This window comes from Xyrauchen texanus, chromosome 31 (assembly GCF_025860055.1).
Source record: "Xyrauchen texanus isolate HMW12.3.18 chromosome 31, RBS_HiC_50CHRs, whole genome shotgun sequence".
NCBI lineage: Eukaryota > Metazoa > Chordata > Actinopteri > Cypriniformes > Catostomidae > Xyrauchen > Xyrauchen texanus.
The window spans coordinates 14266671-14287802 of NC_068306.1; the positions used below are offsets into that span (position 1 = coordinate 14266671).

The following is a 21132-nucleotide window of genomic DNA, read 5'->3' on the forward strand; positions in this document are numbered from 1 at the left end:
CCGTAATTGTTGGCACTAAAGGTAAATGTCATGTCTTGCAACCAAACTACAGCATCCATAAAAGTTAAAGCAAGGTAAATGTTAATCTTAATTTTTCGGCATTATGCGTGTCACAGAAAGGGTATATTCTAGACACAATGTGTCCTGAGATGATTGACTGTAAAAGAGAATATGAAGGCCCCTTTATCTCTCATCAAACTCTCAATGTTTGCAGCTCCATATTACACAGTCCTCTGTGACAAATGATGAATAGTGTCCTCTTATCAGTATGAAACTAAACCATAAATCAAAGCCAGGGGAAACTAAATTGCTCACAGAAATTAGGTTATGCCAAGCATTCCCATTATGTTAATGTCTTTATTTAATGTGCTTAATTTTATTCTTGAATGCTACTGGGAGAAGAATATTGGAGCATTGGGGAAAATGCACCAGTTGAATAAGAGATACGGAGTATGTTATTTGAAAAACTATTATTTGTAGTGCACATGGTTGAATTACTGATGTGATTACACTTTTGAAAAAAGCTTGCATGGCCTGTAAACCATTACAAATTATTTACACTCTGAAAACGTATGTTCTGTTAAATTGTTTAATTGACTCACATTGACTTAATGATTCAGTCTGTTCTCTTAGGTCTAAAGTCTTGTATGGCAACAAGGGATAGAAAGGTGCAAAGATTGATACTGGAGTATCCACAGTGTAACAGTTTTTAAATTGTTGGTATTTAACTGCATCGGTCATATCCATTTTAGTGTTATCATGGACATACTGCACAGCCACTGGGACAGCCTATGGATTCTCTCCATTTTTCCTCACAATTTATTCTCGCTAATACCTTAATGTTCTGGTTATAGGACTTTACAAATAGATACTGAATTCTGCAGACTGAAACGTTTGGAAGGCATTTGCAGCCTCTGTTTATACACAAAATGTTTAATAAAACCTCCTGTATAAGAGAAATATCTGTCTTTGTCCTTTTGTTTTCACTCTAGAATCTCAAATTTTATATTAATGTTTGGTACCAATTTTACACTTTATTATCAGTTATATGTAAATGTAATTGTATTATTATGGCTGTTATTGTTTGTTGGCCTGTTTACCAATGCTGTTATTAATCGATTCATACTGTAATCCATATCTTCACATTCGTATGATGCTTTGAATGTCAGTTGATTATGGATTTGATATTTATAGTTTATGTATTTGTCCACAAGGGGACAGCACAGCCTTGAAATGCACAAAGTGCCTGTAACTGTGCAGATAATACAGCAATTGCAAACTCATTTTTAAAGGTGCACTCAGCAATATATTTACACATTTAAACATTTTATTTCTAAAGAAATGAATAGTAATTTTGAAACGTATGTATAAAATCATGACCACTCATGTGAGATGAAGAGTTCAGTTATAAAAGCTGTTTTATTGTACATGGAGCAGGTGTGCCTCATGGGGGCAGCCATGTTAGCATCACATGACTACTCTCAGTAACTGCCCTGTTATTGCACTCACTCATGGATTAAATTAATCCTGGCTAACTGCGTAGTGAATATCTTTAATGGCATTGGTAACTGAAAACTATTATTTTGAATGATGCAGCATCCAAGCCACTAGGTGTCAGTGTAAGACATACTTAGACATACTTTAAAAATTACTGAATGCACCTTTAAAATGTTGTTTTGATATTTTTGGATACCCCTTATTAAAAAGTGACATATCATTGAACCGTCGTATCACTAAATTTGATGTCCTGAGAATGACATGTTCATTAAAATGCAAAAAGCTGACTGTGGCCCACATGTGTTAACCAATAATAAACATAGAAGGCTACAGTTAACTGTTGTTTAGAGCCATGGAAGACTGGGGGAGTGTTTGGGAAACCATTTGTAAAGTAATTTGTTTTGCAATTACATCCAGCGGTCAGATAGGAGATTTAGATGTATCAGACCGCTCATCCGGGTTCTGTGACCGTCTTCATTCAGTCTCTTGTTTCTCGGCTCACTGTGCAATCTGTACAATAAGCTAATAAAATAATTTAAACAAATCAATGTTTCATGTACATTTAGTTATTCACTTGTTTGGCAAGTAGCCTTGTAATAGGCTGAATAATGAGTAGTCATATGGTCATTAAACACTAACAGAACTCCGACACAAACGAGAGGTTGATTCCAGCCGTTCAGCTATTTATTTCTTTTCACATAATCACATAATTTCAGAGCAAATCTAAATTATATGTCCATGTATTTATTTATTTGGTTGGTAGCCATCTAATAAGCAGGATAGCAGTTGTTTTTTATCCCAAACAAACCCCTTTAGGGTGATGCAAGTCCCCCTTTGCTTCACGTTGTTTACTTATGAGATGCTGTTTCTCTGTAAACGTTCTAAGACAGTTCATATGAAAATAATTCGAGTTTATAGACCATTTCAAAAATATAAACAAAGGAATTAGAACGGTCCAAATGTATTTCCAGATTCTTTCAACAAAGTTTCTTTTCAAGGTAAGTCAGTCCACTCTGTGGCTGTCTTTGGAACGCTCTTGGGGAGTTTGGGCAGCTATTTTTCTATGTAAACAAGCGTCATGAAAATGCAGCTCCAACCTACTTAAATGGGGATAGACAGAAATAACCAAAACTGTTGGTCAAGGTCACAATAAAAAGAAAAACATAATTCAAATAAGCAGTAAAGTCTGAAAACACTGTGTGGTGGGGTGAGCAAGAGACGGACACAGTGGGTGTGGCATCAGGTCTCGGAGAGGCATTTATTTAAAATGTCCACAACAAAAGGGAATATGAGGCATTCACGGTGGAAAGGGCAATGTGAAGAAAGAGTAGTGAAAATGGGAAGTTCCAGGTGATAGTGGATGGGTTCCTGGCAGCTGTTGGCACGTAGGGTGGCAGCTTCACTCGAGTGGTCCAGCTTCCCTGGGCCTCGAACTTGAGGGGAATAGCAGCCCAGCATCCTGCCCCGTCAGCCGCGATGCATACTCGCCAATCCCCCACAACTAACTCACACAAGAGTTGCGGGTCCGGCAACGCATCTAACTGGCACCAGAACCTCCCTGCTCCATTCCTGGACCTGCGAAGATGCCAGCAGGTGGGCCAGGTCTCCAGAGGAGAGACGTGCTCTGTGTTTAAAGGCAGCGGTGATGATGAGGCTCTTTGTTGGGTTCAGGTGAGCCCCATCATATGGCTCCAAACGAGAAAAATTCCCCACAGGCGACGATGATCCACAGGAGATGCGTGTCGTTCCGTCACAGCTGGTATAATAAATTGTGTGTCTTTAACTAAGTTAACAGACAAAAAAACAAAATTTTACCTTCTTGTATAGCTAATGCGCATATGGATTCTCTAGTTGATTAACAGGTGATTTCTGTATCTAAAAAGTGACTGGCTAGTTTACCTGTAAGGTGGGACTTCCTTTCTACATCCGTTGACCATTGGCTGCCATTGGGCATTCCAATTTCTCCCATTTAATTTAATAGAAATGGCCCAGATCTGCTCAGTAGTCTCTGTTTTGACAATCAGGAAATGTTCATAGAAAAATAACATCACTTGACATCACCAATAAACAGTCAAGAATTTAAACAAAAACAAAAAAGGAGTTAGAGTGGTCCAAATGTATATCTGGATCCTTTCAACAAAGTCTCTTTTTCAAGTTAAGTCAGTCCACTTGGCGGCCATCTTTGGAATGCTCTTGGGGAGTTTGGGCAGCTATTTTTCTATGCAAACAAGCATCATGAAAGTGCAGCTCCTACCTACTTGAATGGGGAAAGACCAAAAATGTTTGGTCAAGAGAAAAGATGCTTCTCCTACATTCAACTTCTGTGAATGTAGCCTTGGCCAGGAGGAGTTGATGTTGTTAGACGGTGTCCAATGTTCATTGGGGATTTCGACCCAGAACCGTAACACCCTCCCATTGGTGGGTCGGCAGTGGTGACCAAATCACTGCCCATCTCCTTCTTCTGGCTTCCAGCATGGCTCCTCCTGTTCCATAGCCAGCAAGAGGCTCTTTCTGCTGCTTCCCTCATCCTGCAATCTGCTGTCTTCTTTTCCTTTCCTATCATTCCAATGGCAGGGAATCCTCTACAGCCAACATCAACTGGGAACAGCCGCACCGCCATCCTTTCTCCCGACAATCTTGCAAAATATCCTGGTATTTGGCACTCTTTCTTTCAAAGGCTTGGTCACACCCTTCTTCCCACGGGACTGTAAGTTTGATCAGGATGATCTTCTTCACCAGCTCAGAACACAGGGCCACAGGCCTTCCTCCCAGGTCTACCTTCATATCCCATGAGTGGGCCTCTTGTAGTAGGCTGTCTGTTGTTCTTACTGTGGTTGATGGCTTTTCTCCCTCTCTCACAAACTTGATCGATGGTGTTGGTTTCCTGTGTGTTTGGTGTTTCTTGCATCTCTTGTGCTCCAGAGTGTTAGCAAGCGTCATGAGCACCTTCCATCTGTATCTTCCCTGGGTGAGTGGTGTTTTACACCCTGACAAGATGTGTGCCATGGTGCCCTACTCCCCACAAAGCTTGCATAGTGGTTCCTCTCTCATACCCCACTTGTGCAAATGAGCTGGGAGCATGTCATACACCGATCGCAGCAGGAAGAAGATACTGAAAGGCTCCAGTTTCCATAGATCCGCCCATGTGATCTTCCTCTTGGGAAGTTCACATTTGGTCCAGGCTCCCTGGTATGCTAGCACCATAGACCTTGATCTTCGTCCTCCAGGTACCGTACTTCCTCCTGGATCATGGCGCTTCTTTCCTTGGTATCTGTCTTCCCCATTGTTGGAAATGGGAATTTCTGAAGCCCTGTCTCCCTGTGCATGTCATTCCAATGATGTCATGTATCTTCAGCATACTTTCAGCTTGTGTGACAGAGGTGTCGGCTGTCAACTTGCATCCTGATCTTGTAGTAATGCCTGCGTGTCTGTCTTGTTCATCCTGGGAGTGTCTGTATGTCATTACCACTCTACACATTGCCACTTTGAATTCCTCCACCACTGATGACAGAGGAAGTTGGAGCTGTCCTGATCTTATGTAGAGGCCTTCTGAAGTGAAGCTTGGAGGGATTCCCAGCCACCTTCGGAGGTACTTGTTAATCTTCCTCTCCACTCCTTCCACACTTGTCATAGGAATTTCAAACACTGTCAACAGCCACATGAGTATCAGCAGCCGTCCGTGTTGGTAGAGCCATTCTTTGAATTTCCCAGGAAGTCCTGATTTTTCTATCCTTCTCAGCCATTACCTCTGACTGCTTTTCAGTGATGGTGATGTTGTTCCTGTCAGTGAGTCATCAAACCACTTTCCGAGGCATTTGATTGGATTCTCCTCTATCGATGGAATATCCTCTCCCTGCACTTGCAGCTAAAACCTGTTTATCAATTTGCCTTTTCTGATCACCATACTACTGGATTTCATTTGCTTAATCTTCATTCTGGCCCACGTTGCCATGCAGTCAAGTACTGTTAGCACCCAACTTGCCTCCACATGGGTTGTGGTTGTCAAAGTGAGATCGTCCATGAAACCTCTTATTGGGGGTTGTCGGATGTCCGATTCCATTTTTGGTCCTCGGGATTCTTTCCCAGCAGCTGTTACAAGGAGGTTCATTCCCATAATAAAGAGGATGGGGAGATTGTGCATCCAGTTACGATTCCCTTTTCCAGGTCTTGCCTCTGAGTTGTAAAGTGGTGTCGATGTATCCATTCTCTGTCATGTACAAAGTCACCCTTTTAGATAGCACTGAATATAACATTTCAAATAAGCAGTAAAATCTGACAACAGTGTGTGACAGACTGAGCAAGAGATGGACACAGTGGGCGTGGTGTCAGGTCTCGGAATGATGTAATCAAATGAACATTTATTTCAATCTACTTTTCAACAGGAAAGAAGAAAATAACTTAAGGATGATGTTGTAATATGAACTTTTGGTTTCCTTGTTTCCTTATATTTTCAGTTTCTGAATGTTATGGGCACATGTTTAATCCTCTCAGTGGATTTAAATAATGATTGCCCCTTATCTGGTGTCCAACTCTAATCTGTGTGTTTTGAGTCTTGCTGTGTCACTGCTCTGCTCTATCGTCTGCGTCTATCTGTGGCCTCTCCTCATCTCCAAAGCCATAAAACTCACTGACAGGAGCTTTGTCTGAGAAACAGCAGTAGAGATGTGGATTGAAGTCTGATAATAATTAACTCTTTCACATTCACACTCATCAGCAAGCCAGTAGGTCTTTGTGCATGTGTAAAAAAAGCAAAAATCAAGGTCACAGCGAGGCACTTACAATGGAAGTGAATGGGGGCAATGAAAGTGAATGTGGACAATTTTTGGAGGTTTAAGGCAGAAATGTGAAGCTTATAATTTTATAAATGTACTTCAATTTTTCTGTTAAAACTCATGTATCATTTGAGTTGTAAAATTGTTTAAATAATCATTTTTACAGTCGTTTTTAGGTTTTAGGGTTTGTTGACATTACACCATAATGGTAACAAAATTTTTAAATTGACTGTAAAGTTACACAGAAAAGGTTTGGAAGTGGTTTTATCACACTAAAATAATGTTCACATGCAAATTATTTACGTCTTGTGGCTACACTTTTGAAAAAGTTAGTATTTTAATATAAAAAAATTGGCCCCTATTCAATTTCTTTGTAAGTGCCTCGTTTTTAAGTGTGCTTTTTTTTTTTTTTTAGTATAATGCATAATTTAAAAAATAATAAATTTTTACACTTGTATTACAGACTAACCTACATTTACACACTTATTTCCATATGATTAGCTTGTGCAGTAGCTCACCTGAGAGACTTTGAACTCGGAAATCCGCGGTTCAAGAACAGTCAAGCATGACATGAGACGAGTGTCACAAAAGCGACATGAGATCACATGGTTGCTTCAGAACATATGCTGTTTTTGGACACTATCGATTAGGTTTAGCAGTAGGATGTCTTGCTTTGTTGACCTCTCATATAGTTTTAGATCACTAGTGGTTAGGTTTAGGTTAAAGTTTAGGTTACTTATTAAAACCTCCATCTAATATTTACCTTAAAACCTTGTCTGATTATGACACCATTTCACTTACTTTTGGAGCCCCCTGCTGGACATTTCAGTGCGAAACTGCAGTCAAACATGTAACAAAGCAAGTAATTTTGTTTTGCTAAAATGTGCCATGATTATTTTGAAAATTCACAAGAAAGAAACATCCTAAAGCTAGATTGAAAAGATAATGCTTTGCTTAAAGAGATAGTTCACCCAGAAATTAAAGCTCATCGTAATGTTGTTACAAACCTGATTGAGTTTCTGTTTGGAAAAAGTTGCAATGAAAGAGAATGGTGGCTGAGGCTCACATTCTGCCTAATGTCTCCTTTTATGTTACACGGAAGAAAGAAAGTCAGGGGTTCGGAAGAACATGATGGTGAGTAAATTATGACAACATTTTTATTTTGGGTGAACAATGACTTTAAGCTGTTTAACGTTTTTGGCATCAGATCTTGCCTTTCTGCTGTGCTTTCGACAAGATTAATAGAAAGTTAAAATTTCTAAAGGTAATAATTTTCATTTTTGACAGAGCTTTCTGTGATAAGGCTTCTGCTTTCCCGTACACTGTCACCTGCTGCTTTGCCTCAGGCAAGCACAGAGACAAAGTGCTTTGCATATGGCTCATTTGCCAACCAAATCTCTCTCTCTCTCTCCCTCTATCTTTTTTCTCTCCTCTGTTTTCCCTCCCTTTTTACTGCCTTTCACTCCAAAACTATGCATGTGTACACTTTTAAAGATGTCATGACCTCTTGAGTCAATGTTCATAATTGATGAAGTGCAAGCTTGATGACTTTGTGTATGGAGAAGTGGAGTGTGTTGGTGTTATTTTATTGTGCTGATGTGTTGACTCAGTGAGCATGTGTTCATAAGTACGGACTGATGTACACTAGGTCAAATTTATCTTCTTGCCTGCAGGCATAAACAGTTTTTGGCACTGGATCCATTATAGAGTTTTATTACAGTGCCAGCCTTTCCAAAAACCTGAAGCCACATCTCGCCTATTTCCTGTTTTATCATTCCTCAGAATTAAACCTGAATTAACTGTTCAAACACAGAACAGCTAAAAATCACAGTTTAAAAAAGTGATTCTGACATATGATGCTTGAATTATTTCATAGAATACAGTTGCCTTGAAACTTTTTGGACCCTTAAAGGAACAGTTCATGCAAAAAAAAATAAAAAAATAAATACAAATAAATAAATCTGTAATAATTTACTCACTATGATGTTGTTCCAAACCCTTTCATTGCCATGGAACACAAAAGGAGATGCTATATGTTAGTCTCAGTCAATTCACTTTCATTGCATCTTTATTCCATACAATAAAAGGGAATGGCCCAATATCTTTTGAGTTCCACGGAAGAAAGGACATTTGGAACAAAATGTGAGTGAATAACTTATTTTTGGGTAAAGTGCCCCTTTAAGACACACAAATGCACGGATTTGATTGCATCAGAAAAAAATTATATCAAACCAATGTGGGATTTATTCTGAAGAAAGATAGCACAAGCATTTTAGAAAAGAAGTTTGTTAGGTTTTAGATGATAAAACAATAGATATACTTTGCCAAAATTACAACAAAATGTATTTTGGCACCTTCTGGTAGTCAGACTTAGTGGAACATACAGTATATACAGTAGTTAATGTGATGAACTAATGTGTGAATATAATTGACTTACCACCACATATTCATCATTAAACGTAGCTTTGGGACCAGTTTGTTAATTGTAAATATGTCCAAACAATTGTTCAAAAAAATAACAAATACTTTGTGGTGTCATTGTATATTAAAAGCATGGGTCACACTTTATTTTTCAATAAGCTGCTTGTATTTCCATTTAATTTCCAAGTCCTCGTGGTGGTGTAGTGACTCGCCTCTATCCGGGTGGTGGAGGATGAATCTCCACGTCTAAGACAGTCAATCCGCACATCTTATCATGTGGCTTGTTGAGCGCGTTACCATGGAGACAGCGCATGTGGAGGCTTCACGCTATTCTCCACGGCATCCATGCGCAACTCACCGCGCACCCCACCGAGAGCGAGAACCGCATTATAGTGTCTACGTGGAGGCATGTGACTCTACCCTCCATAGCAACTGGGCCAATTTGGTTTCTTAGGAGACCTGGCTGGAGTCACTCAGCATGCCCTGGATTCGAACTCGCGATTCCAGGGGTGGTCTTTACTCGCTAAGCTACCCAGGCCCCCCATTATGGTATTTACCAATAGTAACATGTAACAAAACTACACCGAAATATAAAGAGCTACCGCAGTGTTTTTACGTAAGGTATTAGTGGACTGTGGCTGTACTGGCTACTAAAACTGCTTACATTTTATTATCAGATTTTACTATTAGTGGACTGTTTTCAGATTTACAAAATCACATGTGAAAGCATTGATCCATAAACTACTCTATCAACACACAAACGCACCTCTGTTAAAATAGGGAAGTGGAACTCAGATGTGTTTTTTTTTCTTCTTCTGTGCCTGCCCCTTTATCTCCCTTTTCTCTCTCCGAGAATACATTTGGCCCCCACCCACTTGCCTTAGTCCAAAAATCCTGTTTGTTAAGGCATGGTCTTCCAAATCTGACACCCGTTGGCTTTGCTTGTGATTTGCTGTTGGATTTACTGTCTCACTCAGGATGTAGCTCTATAACTGTCCAGACTCAGACCCTGTTGACGAAGTAATACACGCAATCATTTGCATGAGCACCACGGATTTGTTTACCAACTGTACTGGGAATGCAGTTCCCACCCCGATGCAGACACTGATTTCTAATGTCCAACCTGTTACATTAGTGAGGAGGTGTGCAGGGGCAGATGGGGAACAGGTCAGTAGTAGAAGTGATGTGATTTCTGCCAAACTATCTTCAGCTTGTCTCTCAATCAGTTCCCACTTACATTAATGGTTGAATGACAACACTTACTTGTAATTTAACATGTTTTTTCTTCTTTTTACTATTAAAATAGATCAAACAGTACCCATGGCAAAGGTTAAACACCAGTGTACAAATTGAGGAGGATGTAGGGTGATTTCCAGACCCACATAAGAACAAAAAAATAAACTTTTTTTTTTAACGGATCAAGGTCATAAACTGTTTAAGCATAAACCGATCAACATTCATAGAGTTTTGCCATTTACCCTGATTTCGTTAAGCTTATAAACATATTTACTGCTGTTCTTACCAGCTTATCCAATGTGTGCAAATGTTGCGTGCATGACTGTTTAGGATTTGACGTCAAAAGCAAAGAGTAACCCGATAATTTCAACAAACATGTAAATGCCGTTTTCTTGCTTTGTCAGATTATTTTGAAAATGGTAATTTTTTGCTGTTATCACTGCAAGCTCGGTTAGACACGAACACTAGGCGTGTCGCAAATTTTGACTCGAGCACTAAATGTGTGCTATTTTTCTAGCCGTGCTCACTCTGAGCGTGCGCATGCGCCTGGAATGATATGCACTAATTAGAGGGTCCACAAGGTGGCAACACTCACAACTGAGCTGTTGTCGTCACGAAGAAGCGCTAGATGTAATCCCTGGTAAACAACAGGATATGAAGGTGAAAACAACAACAGAGGAAGAGGTCAGGAGATCCCTGCATGTGTACAACTTGAGACTGAGGGAAAATAAAGGCATCTTTATGGATCTAAACTCCTGAAGAGAAATAGTCTCATAGCAGTCGCATCGCCCAACTGCCTGTATGCGTGCTCAGTCAAATGATGTATACTTTGAAAGGCTGTGGGTTCGACTGAAGGCAGACACTAAGCTTTTGTGTCAAAACCACTGATCTGTATATATATATAGATCAGTGGTCAAAACCGAAGTATACTCTGGGCTTTAATGCTCAGTGTTTCGAAAATGACTTTCCGGCGATAACTTTTAAATGCCCAAGGTGCTGTGCTTTTAGAATGGGACTGACACGAAGTGCACTCGTCTTCACATGACAAGACTAAAAGTAAAAATCTTCATAAATGTATGAATGATCATACAAGTAAAATGCTGTAATTTATCTTTGTTTTAGTTTTATAACACTAGAACAGAGGTTCGTAACTCCAAAGGGGGCCTCAAGATGATTGTAAATTAGTTAAATTAAAATATGATAACTTTAAAATTTGATAAAATCATGATGTAGGCCTACAACATATAAACGAACAGTTCCTGAAATGTCTGGAATCTTGAAATTGAAGGTTATTTATTCTATTTACATTCCAATTTTCTGGGGTTCCGAATATTGTCTTGGGCAATCAGAATGCCTCGGAGTCAAGAAGGTTAAGGACCGCTGTGCATGCAGATATTTTAAGGTAATCTAAAGTAGTTAGTGCAGGATTAAGGACTGTATAATTGGAGCAGACTTCATTACTACTTTGAAGTCAAATTAATCCGAAAAATCAGTCAAATGAAACCAAATAAGATCCCACTCCTGATAATATATCGACTGGCACAACGTTGCATATATTATTATTATTGTTTTATCCAGCTCCACTTTTGAAATAAGGGGGGACCCCTAGGCAGCACTGAAAACAACATTTAATGTTCTGAGGGGATCACAGCGGAGTTAAGTAATATGTGTTTTATGTCATGCCACAGTGTAGACTGATTCGATTTTCCTAACTGTCTCTTTTGTTTGAGAGAGGCGGTGTGCGTAAAGCTACAGTGTGTCTGTATGAATTTGTTTGGCAAAGCAGCTGGAACTCTACTAATGGGAGTGACCTGGGAGGGAGATGTCAGTAAATTTTTTAAGTATGAGTTTTTTCTCAAAGATGGCTTGGGTACGATGTCTTTACTTGGTCAAACTTTGCAAAAGTTCTAAAAACACAAGAATAATATATTTATCTAAATTTATATGTATCCCATTTATTTATCTAAATGTATATGTTTTCCTGTATTGCCTTCCTCTGACAAGGTTATGGTGACTGAGGTCTGTTTTTTCAGCCACAGTTTACAAACCTGCTAGGCAGGCGATTTGCATGTAGAGTTCCAGGTACCTATTTGAATGAAGCTTTATCTCCAGTCACACCAGAGATTTCACACAGCCTCTGGCAGTGTGCAGAAGCTTCGGCAGGGCCTATGGAACCGTGTATCCGGATCCTCATCAGGGCGGAGACACAAAAAGACAAACGCTGCAAAGCCTTGTTTGCTAACTGTTCTATTTTTTTTCACTGTTCCAAGACTGATTCCTAACAAATTTACACTACGTACTCACCGTCACCACCCCTTCAACCTACAGTTTAATAATCCACTTTATAAATTGACCATGCACTTTACAACGCCATTTCAATATTTATTTAGAATTCTCAGTAAGACACTATAAATAGAACAGAACAAAAAGACTAAATCAAATCAAATATAAACACATACAATATTTTCACAGCATTTAAAAAGCATTAATATAAAAAAAAATGTCTAATTTTAAGAGAACTAAAGTATTCAAGAGGTAGCACACAGGCCACTTCTGAGAATATGCTATTGAGAGTGAGAAATATGGCATGCTAACTTACATGTGGATGTGATTTAATAGTTTGAAATGCAGATAGAGCTTTTAAAAGTTTTAACAGAACAATTAATGTAAGTGCTTTTATAAAATTATAAGCTTCACATTTCTGCCTTTAAACCCTCTAACAATTGGCCCCATTCACTTCCATTGTAAGTGCCTCACTGTAACCAAGGTTTTGTCTATTTGTAAAGAAAGAAACAAAATAAATGTTTGTGGTTATTAACAATATGCCACAAATGCTGTCAATTGAGCTTAATGTGTATTAACCCGGAACGTTCCTTCAACATGAGTTGATTTAAATTAACTAAAAACCTCTTCATTTCACGTTCTTCAATTGTCTTTTTACCAGCCCTTGGTTTGCATACAACAGCCATAGGTAGTCTTCATTCCTTCCTTGCAGTCCATCACATCATTTAAGGCCGTGCTGACTCTCGTGGTGTCTACGAAGATCCACTTTCCTTTGGAAGCCCTTGGAACAGATCTCACAAATGAATGGCTTGAATCCGGTGTGTTTGCGACTGTGTGTAATGAGGTTGGAGCTCTGGCTGAAGGCCTTCCCACACACCTGACATTTATGAGGTTTCTCACCTGTAAACATAACATTTAACATAATTGCATTTTTGTAAACTGAAAGCCTTTTTAATCAGTGATAAAACAGTTGTGAATCTTTGCTTTAAAAAACAGCTTGAAGCTAAGATTTGCCTGCCACCCAGATTTGTTCTGTTTTCCAATACAGGAATGGCTGCCTGCTACAGCATACATGCAAACATAACTTTCTGTAAGGCTTCAGCAAAGCAGGAAGACCAGCTATGCAAATCGAGGCAGCATTTGTTCAATCTTCTTTTCTTGATTTATCTGTTGCTGTGCCGCTCTTCGAAAACACACCCTAGAAAGTGTATCTCTATTCAGGATAAGCAAGACTCGGTTTTACTGATGTACATAGAATGAAATCAGAGATAACACTTTGAATGTATTTCCAAATAACATGGGAACAGTTATTCAGCTACATTAAACCACAAGTGTTCTTGTTCATCTCATGACGTCTCACCTGTGTGGATGTAGGTGTGTTTCTTCATATCGGATTTCTGGTGGAATCTCTTGCCGCAGTATTGGCAGGGGTAGGGCCGTGTGTCAGAGTGGATCAGCAGGTGTGTGGACAACGTTGAGGAGCGTTTGAAGGTCTTTCCACACATCTTGCACTCAAAACTTCTTTCCTGTTCACACAAATCGACAACAACAACAACATTAATTACATTCAAATTTCTTTTAAAAGCCAAAATGCAAGCTGATCTCAAATGGGACCTCCTACTACCAGTTTATTTGCCGTTATTTACTTGTTTTTGCAAGCAAACAAAATGTGTTTAAGTTAGTTAAGATCAAAGTCAAATACATCAAAAAGTACATTTTGTTTGGTAAAACAAAACAGTTGCCATTAAACAGGGTTAAAAGGATTAGAAACCATGTAACATTCAAACGAGGAACAAATTGTCAACAAACATCAAACAAATGAAACAAAATGACTATCAATAACAAAAGTGCAGCAAAAGCTAAATATTTTTTAAGAAGTAGGGATGTAATAGTGTAGTAACCCCAAACAAGCAAAGAACTAAAGCTATTTTGTTCAATGTTCTCTACTATAACAAACTACTAGAAAAAAGATTGTTGGCATTGAAGTTGGCCCTTTCACTCCAAATGCAAATTTTCATAGCAATTTCTCGGCCCAACAAAGATTTCTAAACCGACAAAGTGATTTTTTTTTTTTTTTTTTTTTAAGAGTAAGTGTGTAATCTTTTTTCTCGCCTGGTGATGAAACGAGCTTTGGATCATGTGTCAGGAGCCACCGCATTTAACAAAACCATGCAATTAGTTGCTCAATGATAGTAAAAGCTGAAGTAACTCAAGGAAGCATCCTGAACCAGCAGTAAGTATGTATATTTTATTTGCATCAAAGTCTCAAAAATATAATTCTCTTATGGGTTCTCTTAAAATTTAAACAATATTGCATCTGAAACTGCATCCCTGACTTGCAAAATTCTTATGTGGATTATCTTCATATTGTTGCATTTTTGCCTTGTATATGTTTATATATACACTCACCTAAAGGATTATTAGGAACACCATACTAATACTGTGTTTGACCCCCTTTCGCCTTCAGAACTGCCTTAATTCTACGTGGCATTGATTCAACAAGGTGCTGAAAGCATTCTTTAGAAATGTTGGCCCATATTGATAGGATAGCATCTTGCAGTTGATGGAGATTTGTGGGATGCACATCCAGGGCACGAAGCTCCTGTTCCACCACATCCCAAAGATGCTCTGTTGGGTTGAGATCTGGTGACTGTGGGGGCCATTTTAGTACAGTGAACTCATTGTCATGTTCAAGAAACCAATTTGAAATGATTCGAGCTTTGTGACATGGTGCATTATCCTGCTGGAAGTAGCCATCAGAGGATGGGTACATGGTGGCCATAAAGGGATGGACTTGGTCAGAAACAATGCTCAGGTAGGCCGTGGCATTTAAACGATGCCCAATTGGCACTAAGGGACCTATAGTGTGCCAAGAAAACATCCCCCAAACCATTACACCACCACCACCACCAGCCTGCACAGTGGTAACAAGGCATGATGGATCCATGTTCTCATTCTGTTTACGCCAAATTCTGACTCTACCATCTGAATGTCTCAACAGAAATCGAGACTCATCAGACCAGGCAACATTTTTCCAGTATTCAACTGTCCAATTTTGGTGAGCTCTTGCAAATTGTAACCTCTTTTTCCTATTTGTAGTGGAGATGAGTGGTACCCGGTGGGGTCTTCTGCTGTTGTAGCCCATCCGCCTCAAGGTTGTGCGTGTTGTGGCTTCACAAATGCTTTGCTGCATACCTCGGTTGTAACGAGTGGTTATTTCAGGCAAAGTTGCTCTTCTATCAGCTTGAATCAGTCGGCCCATTCTCCTCTGACCTCTAGCATCAACAAGGAATTTTCGCCCACAGGACTGCCGCATACTGGATGTTTTTCCCTTTTCACACCATTCTTTGTAAACCCTAGAAATGGTTGTGCGTGAAAATCCCAGTAACTGAGCAGATTGTGAAATACTCAGACCGGCCCGTCTGGCACCAACAACCATGCCATGCTCAAAATTGCTTAAATCACCTTTCTTTCCCATTCTGACATTCAGTTTGGAGTTCAGGAGATTGTCTTGACCAGGACCACACCCCTAAATGCATTGAAGCAACTGCCATGTGATTGGTTGATTAGATAATTGCATTAATGAGAAATTGAACAGGTGTTCCTAATAATCCTTTAGGTGAGTGTATATATATACACACATACACTGGCGGCCAAAAGTTTGGAATAATGTACAGATTTTGCTCTTATGGAAAGATATTGGTGCTTTTATTCACCAAAGTGGCATTCAAATGATCACAATGTATAGGCAGACCATTAACAACGTGAAAAATTACTATTACAATTTGAATTAAACTAGTTCAAAGTGTTCTCATCAAAAAATCCTCCATGTGCATAAATGACAGCTTTGCAGATCCTTGGCATTCTAGCTGTCAGTTTGTCCAGATACTCAGGTGACATTTCACCCCACTCTTCCTGTAGCACAAATGAGGCTGTCTTGTCGGGCACTTCTCACACACCTTACTGTCTAGCTGATCCCACAAAAGCTCAATGGGGTTAAGATTCATAACACACTTTTCCAATTATCTGTTGTCCAATGTTTCTTTGCCCACTCTAACATTTTCTTTTTTTTTTCTGTTTCAAAAGTGGCTTTTTCTTTGCAATTCTTCCCATAAGGCCTGCACCTCTGAGTCTTCTCTTAACTGTTGAAAAATGGAAACTGGTGTTGAGCAGGTAGAATTCAATAAAGCTGTCAGCTAAGGACATGTGAGGTGTCCTTTTCTCAAACTAAAGACTCTGATGTACTTATCCTCTTGTTTAATGGTGTATCTGGCATTCCACATCTCTTTCTGTCCTTGTTAGAGCCAGTTGCCCTTTGTCTTTGAAGACTGTAGTGTACACCTTTGTATGAAATCTTCAGTTTCTTTAGCAATTTCAAGCATTGTATAGCCTTCATTCCTCTAAACAATGATTGACTGATGAGTTTCTAGAGAAAGCTTTTTCTTTCTTTTTTTTTGTTGTTGCCATTTTTGACCTAACATTGACCTTAAATCTGTTACATACTGTGGCAACTCAAAAAACAAATACAAATGCAATGTTAAGCATCATTTATCGAACCAAATAGCTTTCAGCTGTGTTTGATATAATGGCAAGTGATTTTCTAGTACCAAATTAGCAATTTAGCATAATTACTCGAGGATAAGGTGTTGGAGTGATGGCTGCTGGTCTAGATTTGATCAAAAATAACATTTTGTTTTTCAAATAGTGATGGTGCTGTTTTTTACATCAGTAATGTCCTGACTATACTTTGAGATCAGTTGCATGCCAAGATTTGCTGGGGCCTGTTGACATCTCACACATTTTGGTGATCAAGATGTTAAAAAATAAAAGACCCTACATGATCTCCCAGTAGCTAAATACCCTTGATTGTTCTTACCTGAGAGTGGACGTTCATGTGTTGCTCCAAGCTAACTGCATGGCCAAAGCTCTTTCTGCAGATGCTGCATCTGAAGGGACGTGTACCACTGTGAGAGCGTCTGACATGAACCTCCAGGCCATGAGGGGTGGAGAACACCTTCAGATGAGAACAGAACCCAGTGGTGAAAAAAATTCTAAAAGACAATTCTGTGTCATCAGACTGAACATTCTGATTACCATCTCCTTCTGTGTTCTACGGAAGAAAGAATGTCATATGGGTTCGGAACAACTTGAGGATGAATAAATGACATGGCCGCCGCTGGCCAAATTGATGCCCTATGCAGAGCTCCGCGTATCATATCGTGTGATATGAGCGTGAAGTGATCGTCTGTGTTCCGCAACTGCTTTTGGGCCCTTGAATAACGTATAACGTGTGAGTAAGGTTAGCCGGTGGACATTCTGGTACCCTCCTAGGGTAAGATGGTGCCCCCCTAGGGAGTTAGTGCCCTACGCAGACTGCATAGTATGCATATAGGGAGCGGTGGTACTGATAAATGATGACAGAATTTTCATGTTTGAGTTAACTATCCCTTTAAATATGGAAAATAGTAATGATAAAGAATGAGTGTGCATTTGTACATTTATTCTTTATTCTTTATATGCTTAATGAAGTGGAAACATAGGTACACACATTCACAAATGCCATTCATATCTGAATACCTTGTTGCAGGTAATACAGTGGAAGGTGTTAGACATAGGTGAGTAGTGTGTGCTGCAGTCAAGCGCTTGTGAAGGCTCTGAGCTCTGCTTCAGATGAGCTCCATACAGGCTGCTGGCATGCTGCAGGAGCGATGGAGGAAAGCTCATCTGCCTGAAGTTATATGGTGAGGGAACATGATCCCAGGCGTAAGAGCTCTTGTAGTAGGGAGGGAACTCTGCCAGTTGAGGCTCTGTTGGAGGTAGAGTAAAATATGTCCATTATGTGTGGATATTGTAACACTGAAATCATTCAATATTATACCAGTTCTTCATATATAACTATCAGCAAAAAAGAGTCAGTCACTCACTGGATATGTAATAAGGCTGGCTGGTTGTAACAGGTAGCTCAGGAAGAGATGGTATCTGGCAGTCAGGCTCTGTCTCACACTTGATAAAGTCATATGGTTCTTGGTGGGATAGGCGAGTGAAGGAATCTAATGGGGGCTGCTCTGGGGAACAGCGTTTCTTTAGTTCCAAAGGGACTAGTGCTGGGACTAAGAAATCACAACAAAATCAAAAGATATTGTAAACAGCTGCAATTTATCTAATGACATACAGAGGCCCCAAATGTATTTGAACATTTCAGTCACAAATGCATGCATTTCATTGATTAGATAATTCATGATCAAACCAAGTGGCGTTTGCAAACAAATGATGCTAGCTCATTTACTCACCCTCATGCCATCCTAGACGTGTATGACTTTCATTCTTTAAGCTTTTTCATCTCTGTTGGTCATTGAATGTAAGTGAATGGTAACCAGAACTTTGAAGCTCCTTAAAGCATAAATGCAGCATAAAAGTAATCCATACGACTCTAGTGGTTAAATCCATGTCTTTAGTAGCGATATGATAGGTGTGTGTGAGAAACAGATCAATATTTAGGTCATTTTAAATATAAATGACCACTTTCATTTTCACTTGCACATTCTTTTTTGTTTTTGGATATTCGTATTCTTTGCACATATTGCCACCTCCTATGCAGGGAGGAGAATTATAGAAAAAAATAACTTAAATATTGATCTGTTTCTCACCCACACCTATCATATTCGGAAGATATGGATTTAATCACTGCAGTCGTACTTATAATTTTATGCTGACATTTTATGCTTTCTGGCCACCATTCACTTCCATTGAATGGACCTACAGAGCTGAAATATATTTCAAAAAATCTTCATTAGCATTTAGCAGATGAAAGAAAGTCATACATAGGCCTATCTGGGATGGCTTGAGTAAATGATGAGAGACTTTACATTTTTGGGTGAACTATCTCTATTTTTGCAGTCGCATTTAATCTAGTCCAGAAGTTGTTTTTAGTATCAAAACGTGTCCAAATACATTGTGTTATAGCTAATATCTAATGTGTTGTTTAAAGCAAACAAACTTATTTTCCTGAAATGTTTTGCTTGAAAAGTGTTCGTGTTCTGTCATTAAAATGAATGCCACTTGATTTAATATTTTATTTATGCCTAATACAATTACATTTATAAATTATTAAGTGTGTCTGAAGTGTCCAAATTCATTTGGCGACACTCTATTCACTGGAAACACAAGCTGATCATCTCTAAATGAAAACAGATAAAACATGTAAGGTTAAATAAGAGTATTCAATAAAATAGGGTCGAGGAGCCTACACGAAAATCCCTGGCAGTATAATTTAGAATGACATGAGACTGTTCCACCTAAAACTTACTTTTAACTACAATACAATCTTCTTTTGTTCTAAATGATTCATAATCATATGATTCATATGATAATTCTGGGCTCTTGTTTGAAAGGGTCTAGTTTGCATATCCTTGACATCCACTCAAACCGTTCGACAACTTTAAAATCTGAGGCGCTAGAAATAAAACGCGCGAGACGCGGCAAAAGACGTCCGTCTTGCGCATGCGTACATAAAAAAAATAAATAAAAAAAACATTGAAAACTGCGCACGTTAGGCGTAAACGGCACCAAATCTCCAAAATACCGTCTTATTAGCTCTGCATGTTTTGAGATAGCCGAGGAATCATCTGCGAAATCATCAAATATCAATTTGACAGATGCTCATGCAGCCCAACAACTCAGCAATTAAATAATGTTTTCTCTGAAACTGAGAATGAGAGATTGTAGCCTATCATTTCAATTATTTTGAACAAATAGGCTATTTACTACAAATAGGCTAAAAATGTGAAGCTTATTAAATTTGACTGTAATAGGCTATCGTCTTCTCACGAAAACCATGTTAAATCCGACACATGAAAAGTAAACAAAAGTTGAATTGAGGCTGATTTTTGAACAATTAAAATAATACAACTGTTTCAACGATTAGAAATATGTTGGCAAGTATTTTAGTATTGCTAATAATACTCCTAATAATAACACCTACTTGTCTCGCATGCTGGTTCCGAGAGTTTGGGTTCACTTTGTTCGGCGTCGATCGGTCGGAGCATGTTGAACGATGGACACTTTTTACTCCTCACCAAAAACGATCGTGGCATGATGATCCTGTAAAAACACCGATTTGTTGGCTGTGAAGCTTCTTACTTTTTTATTGTTGTTGTGATCTAGAAATAAACATAAATGTGTCCACAACAATGATACAGCAAAACTTAAATTGATCCGGCTAATTACAAATGATTAACCAAAAAATAAATAAATAAATAAAAATATATAGGGCCTATATATATATATATATATATATATATATATATATATATATATATATATATATATATATATATATATATATATATATATGACCTGTTGTTGTTTAAAAGCAACCTGCTCTAAGCTCCTGCAATAATACCCATTTCTATTCAATATATAAATAATTAATTAGAGCATTCAATATGTAAACAAATAACACTTCAAACAATAATACTCCGCTTATAGCCGAGGAATTGTTTGTGCCTAATTTTTGCTATTGATGCTTGGGCAAGTTTCAGTCAAAACTTTTCCCTGGTTTGAGACACATATTTCATAACATATGTTAGTTAGGCTATTTTAAATATAGCCTATAATTGGTAGTCATTTAAAATGATTTAACAAATATTTCTTTGATTTAAAATTAAGCAACATCTGCAGTAATAATTCTGATACTTTGCACTTTTGAAAGCTGAAGAATTTTCAAAACAAATCTTTTACGTTTTATAGCCATTAATTAAAATAAATGCCGCTAGTTGCAAACTTTTTTTTCTATGAAAAATACATTACCTGCAATTTTGTTTAAATCCTTGTGTTTAATTACTTTGTTCTGCGTAAATAAAAACAATAAAAAACTGCTGGAAAATCCGTTGTGATGTTTAGAAACTTAAGCACTTCATCGCTG

At 38.5% G+C, this 21132-nt stretch overlaps 1 protein-coding gene across 2 annotated transcripts; it reads right to left on the reverse strand.

Moving 5' to 3' along the window:
* Positions 1 to 12301: 12301 nt before the first annotated feature.
* Positions 12302 to 21132, reverse strand: LOC127625396 (zinc finger protein Gfi-1b-like). Of its 2 annotated transcripts, none has more exons than XM_052100674.1 (7): positions 21018 to 21132; positions 20191 to 20309; positions 18134 to 18319; positions 17787 to 18016; positions 17086 to 17223; positions 13570 to 13735; positions 12302 to 13109 (listed from the first exon to the last, which is right to left on the reverse strand). In XM_052100674.1, the coding sequence occupies exons 2-7, from the start codon at positions 20300 to 20302 to the stop codon at positions 12931 to 12933; spliced, it is 1011 nt and encodes a 336-aa protein (XP_051956634.1). In that variant the 5' UTR covers positions 20303 to 20309; positions 21018 to 21132; the 3' UTR covers positions 12302 to 12930. The 2 variants fall into 2 exon arrangements, with proteins under 2 accessions (XP_051956634.1, XP_051956633.1); XM_052100673.1 differs by having other exon boundaries at positions 20191 to 20368; positions 21018 to 21129.

Coding starts and splice junctions, on each gene's coding strand:
- LOC127625396 (XM_052100674.1), bottom strand. CDS start 20,302: ATGCCACGATCGTTTTTGGTGAGGAGTAAAAAGTGTCCATCGTTCAAC. Junction 18,320..20,190: donor GGAACCAGCATGCGAGACAA/GTAGGTGTTATT, acceptor GTGATTTCTTAG/TCCCAGCACTAGTCCCTTTG. Junction 17,224..17,786: donor ACTGTATTACCTGCAACAAG/GTATTCAGATAT, acceptor TCTCATCTGAAG/GTGTTCTCCACCCCTCATGG.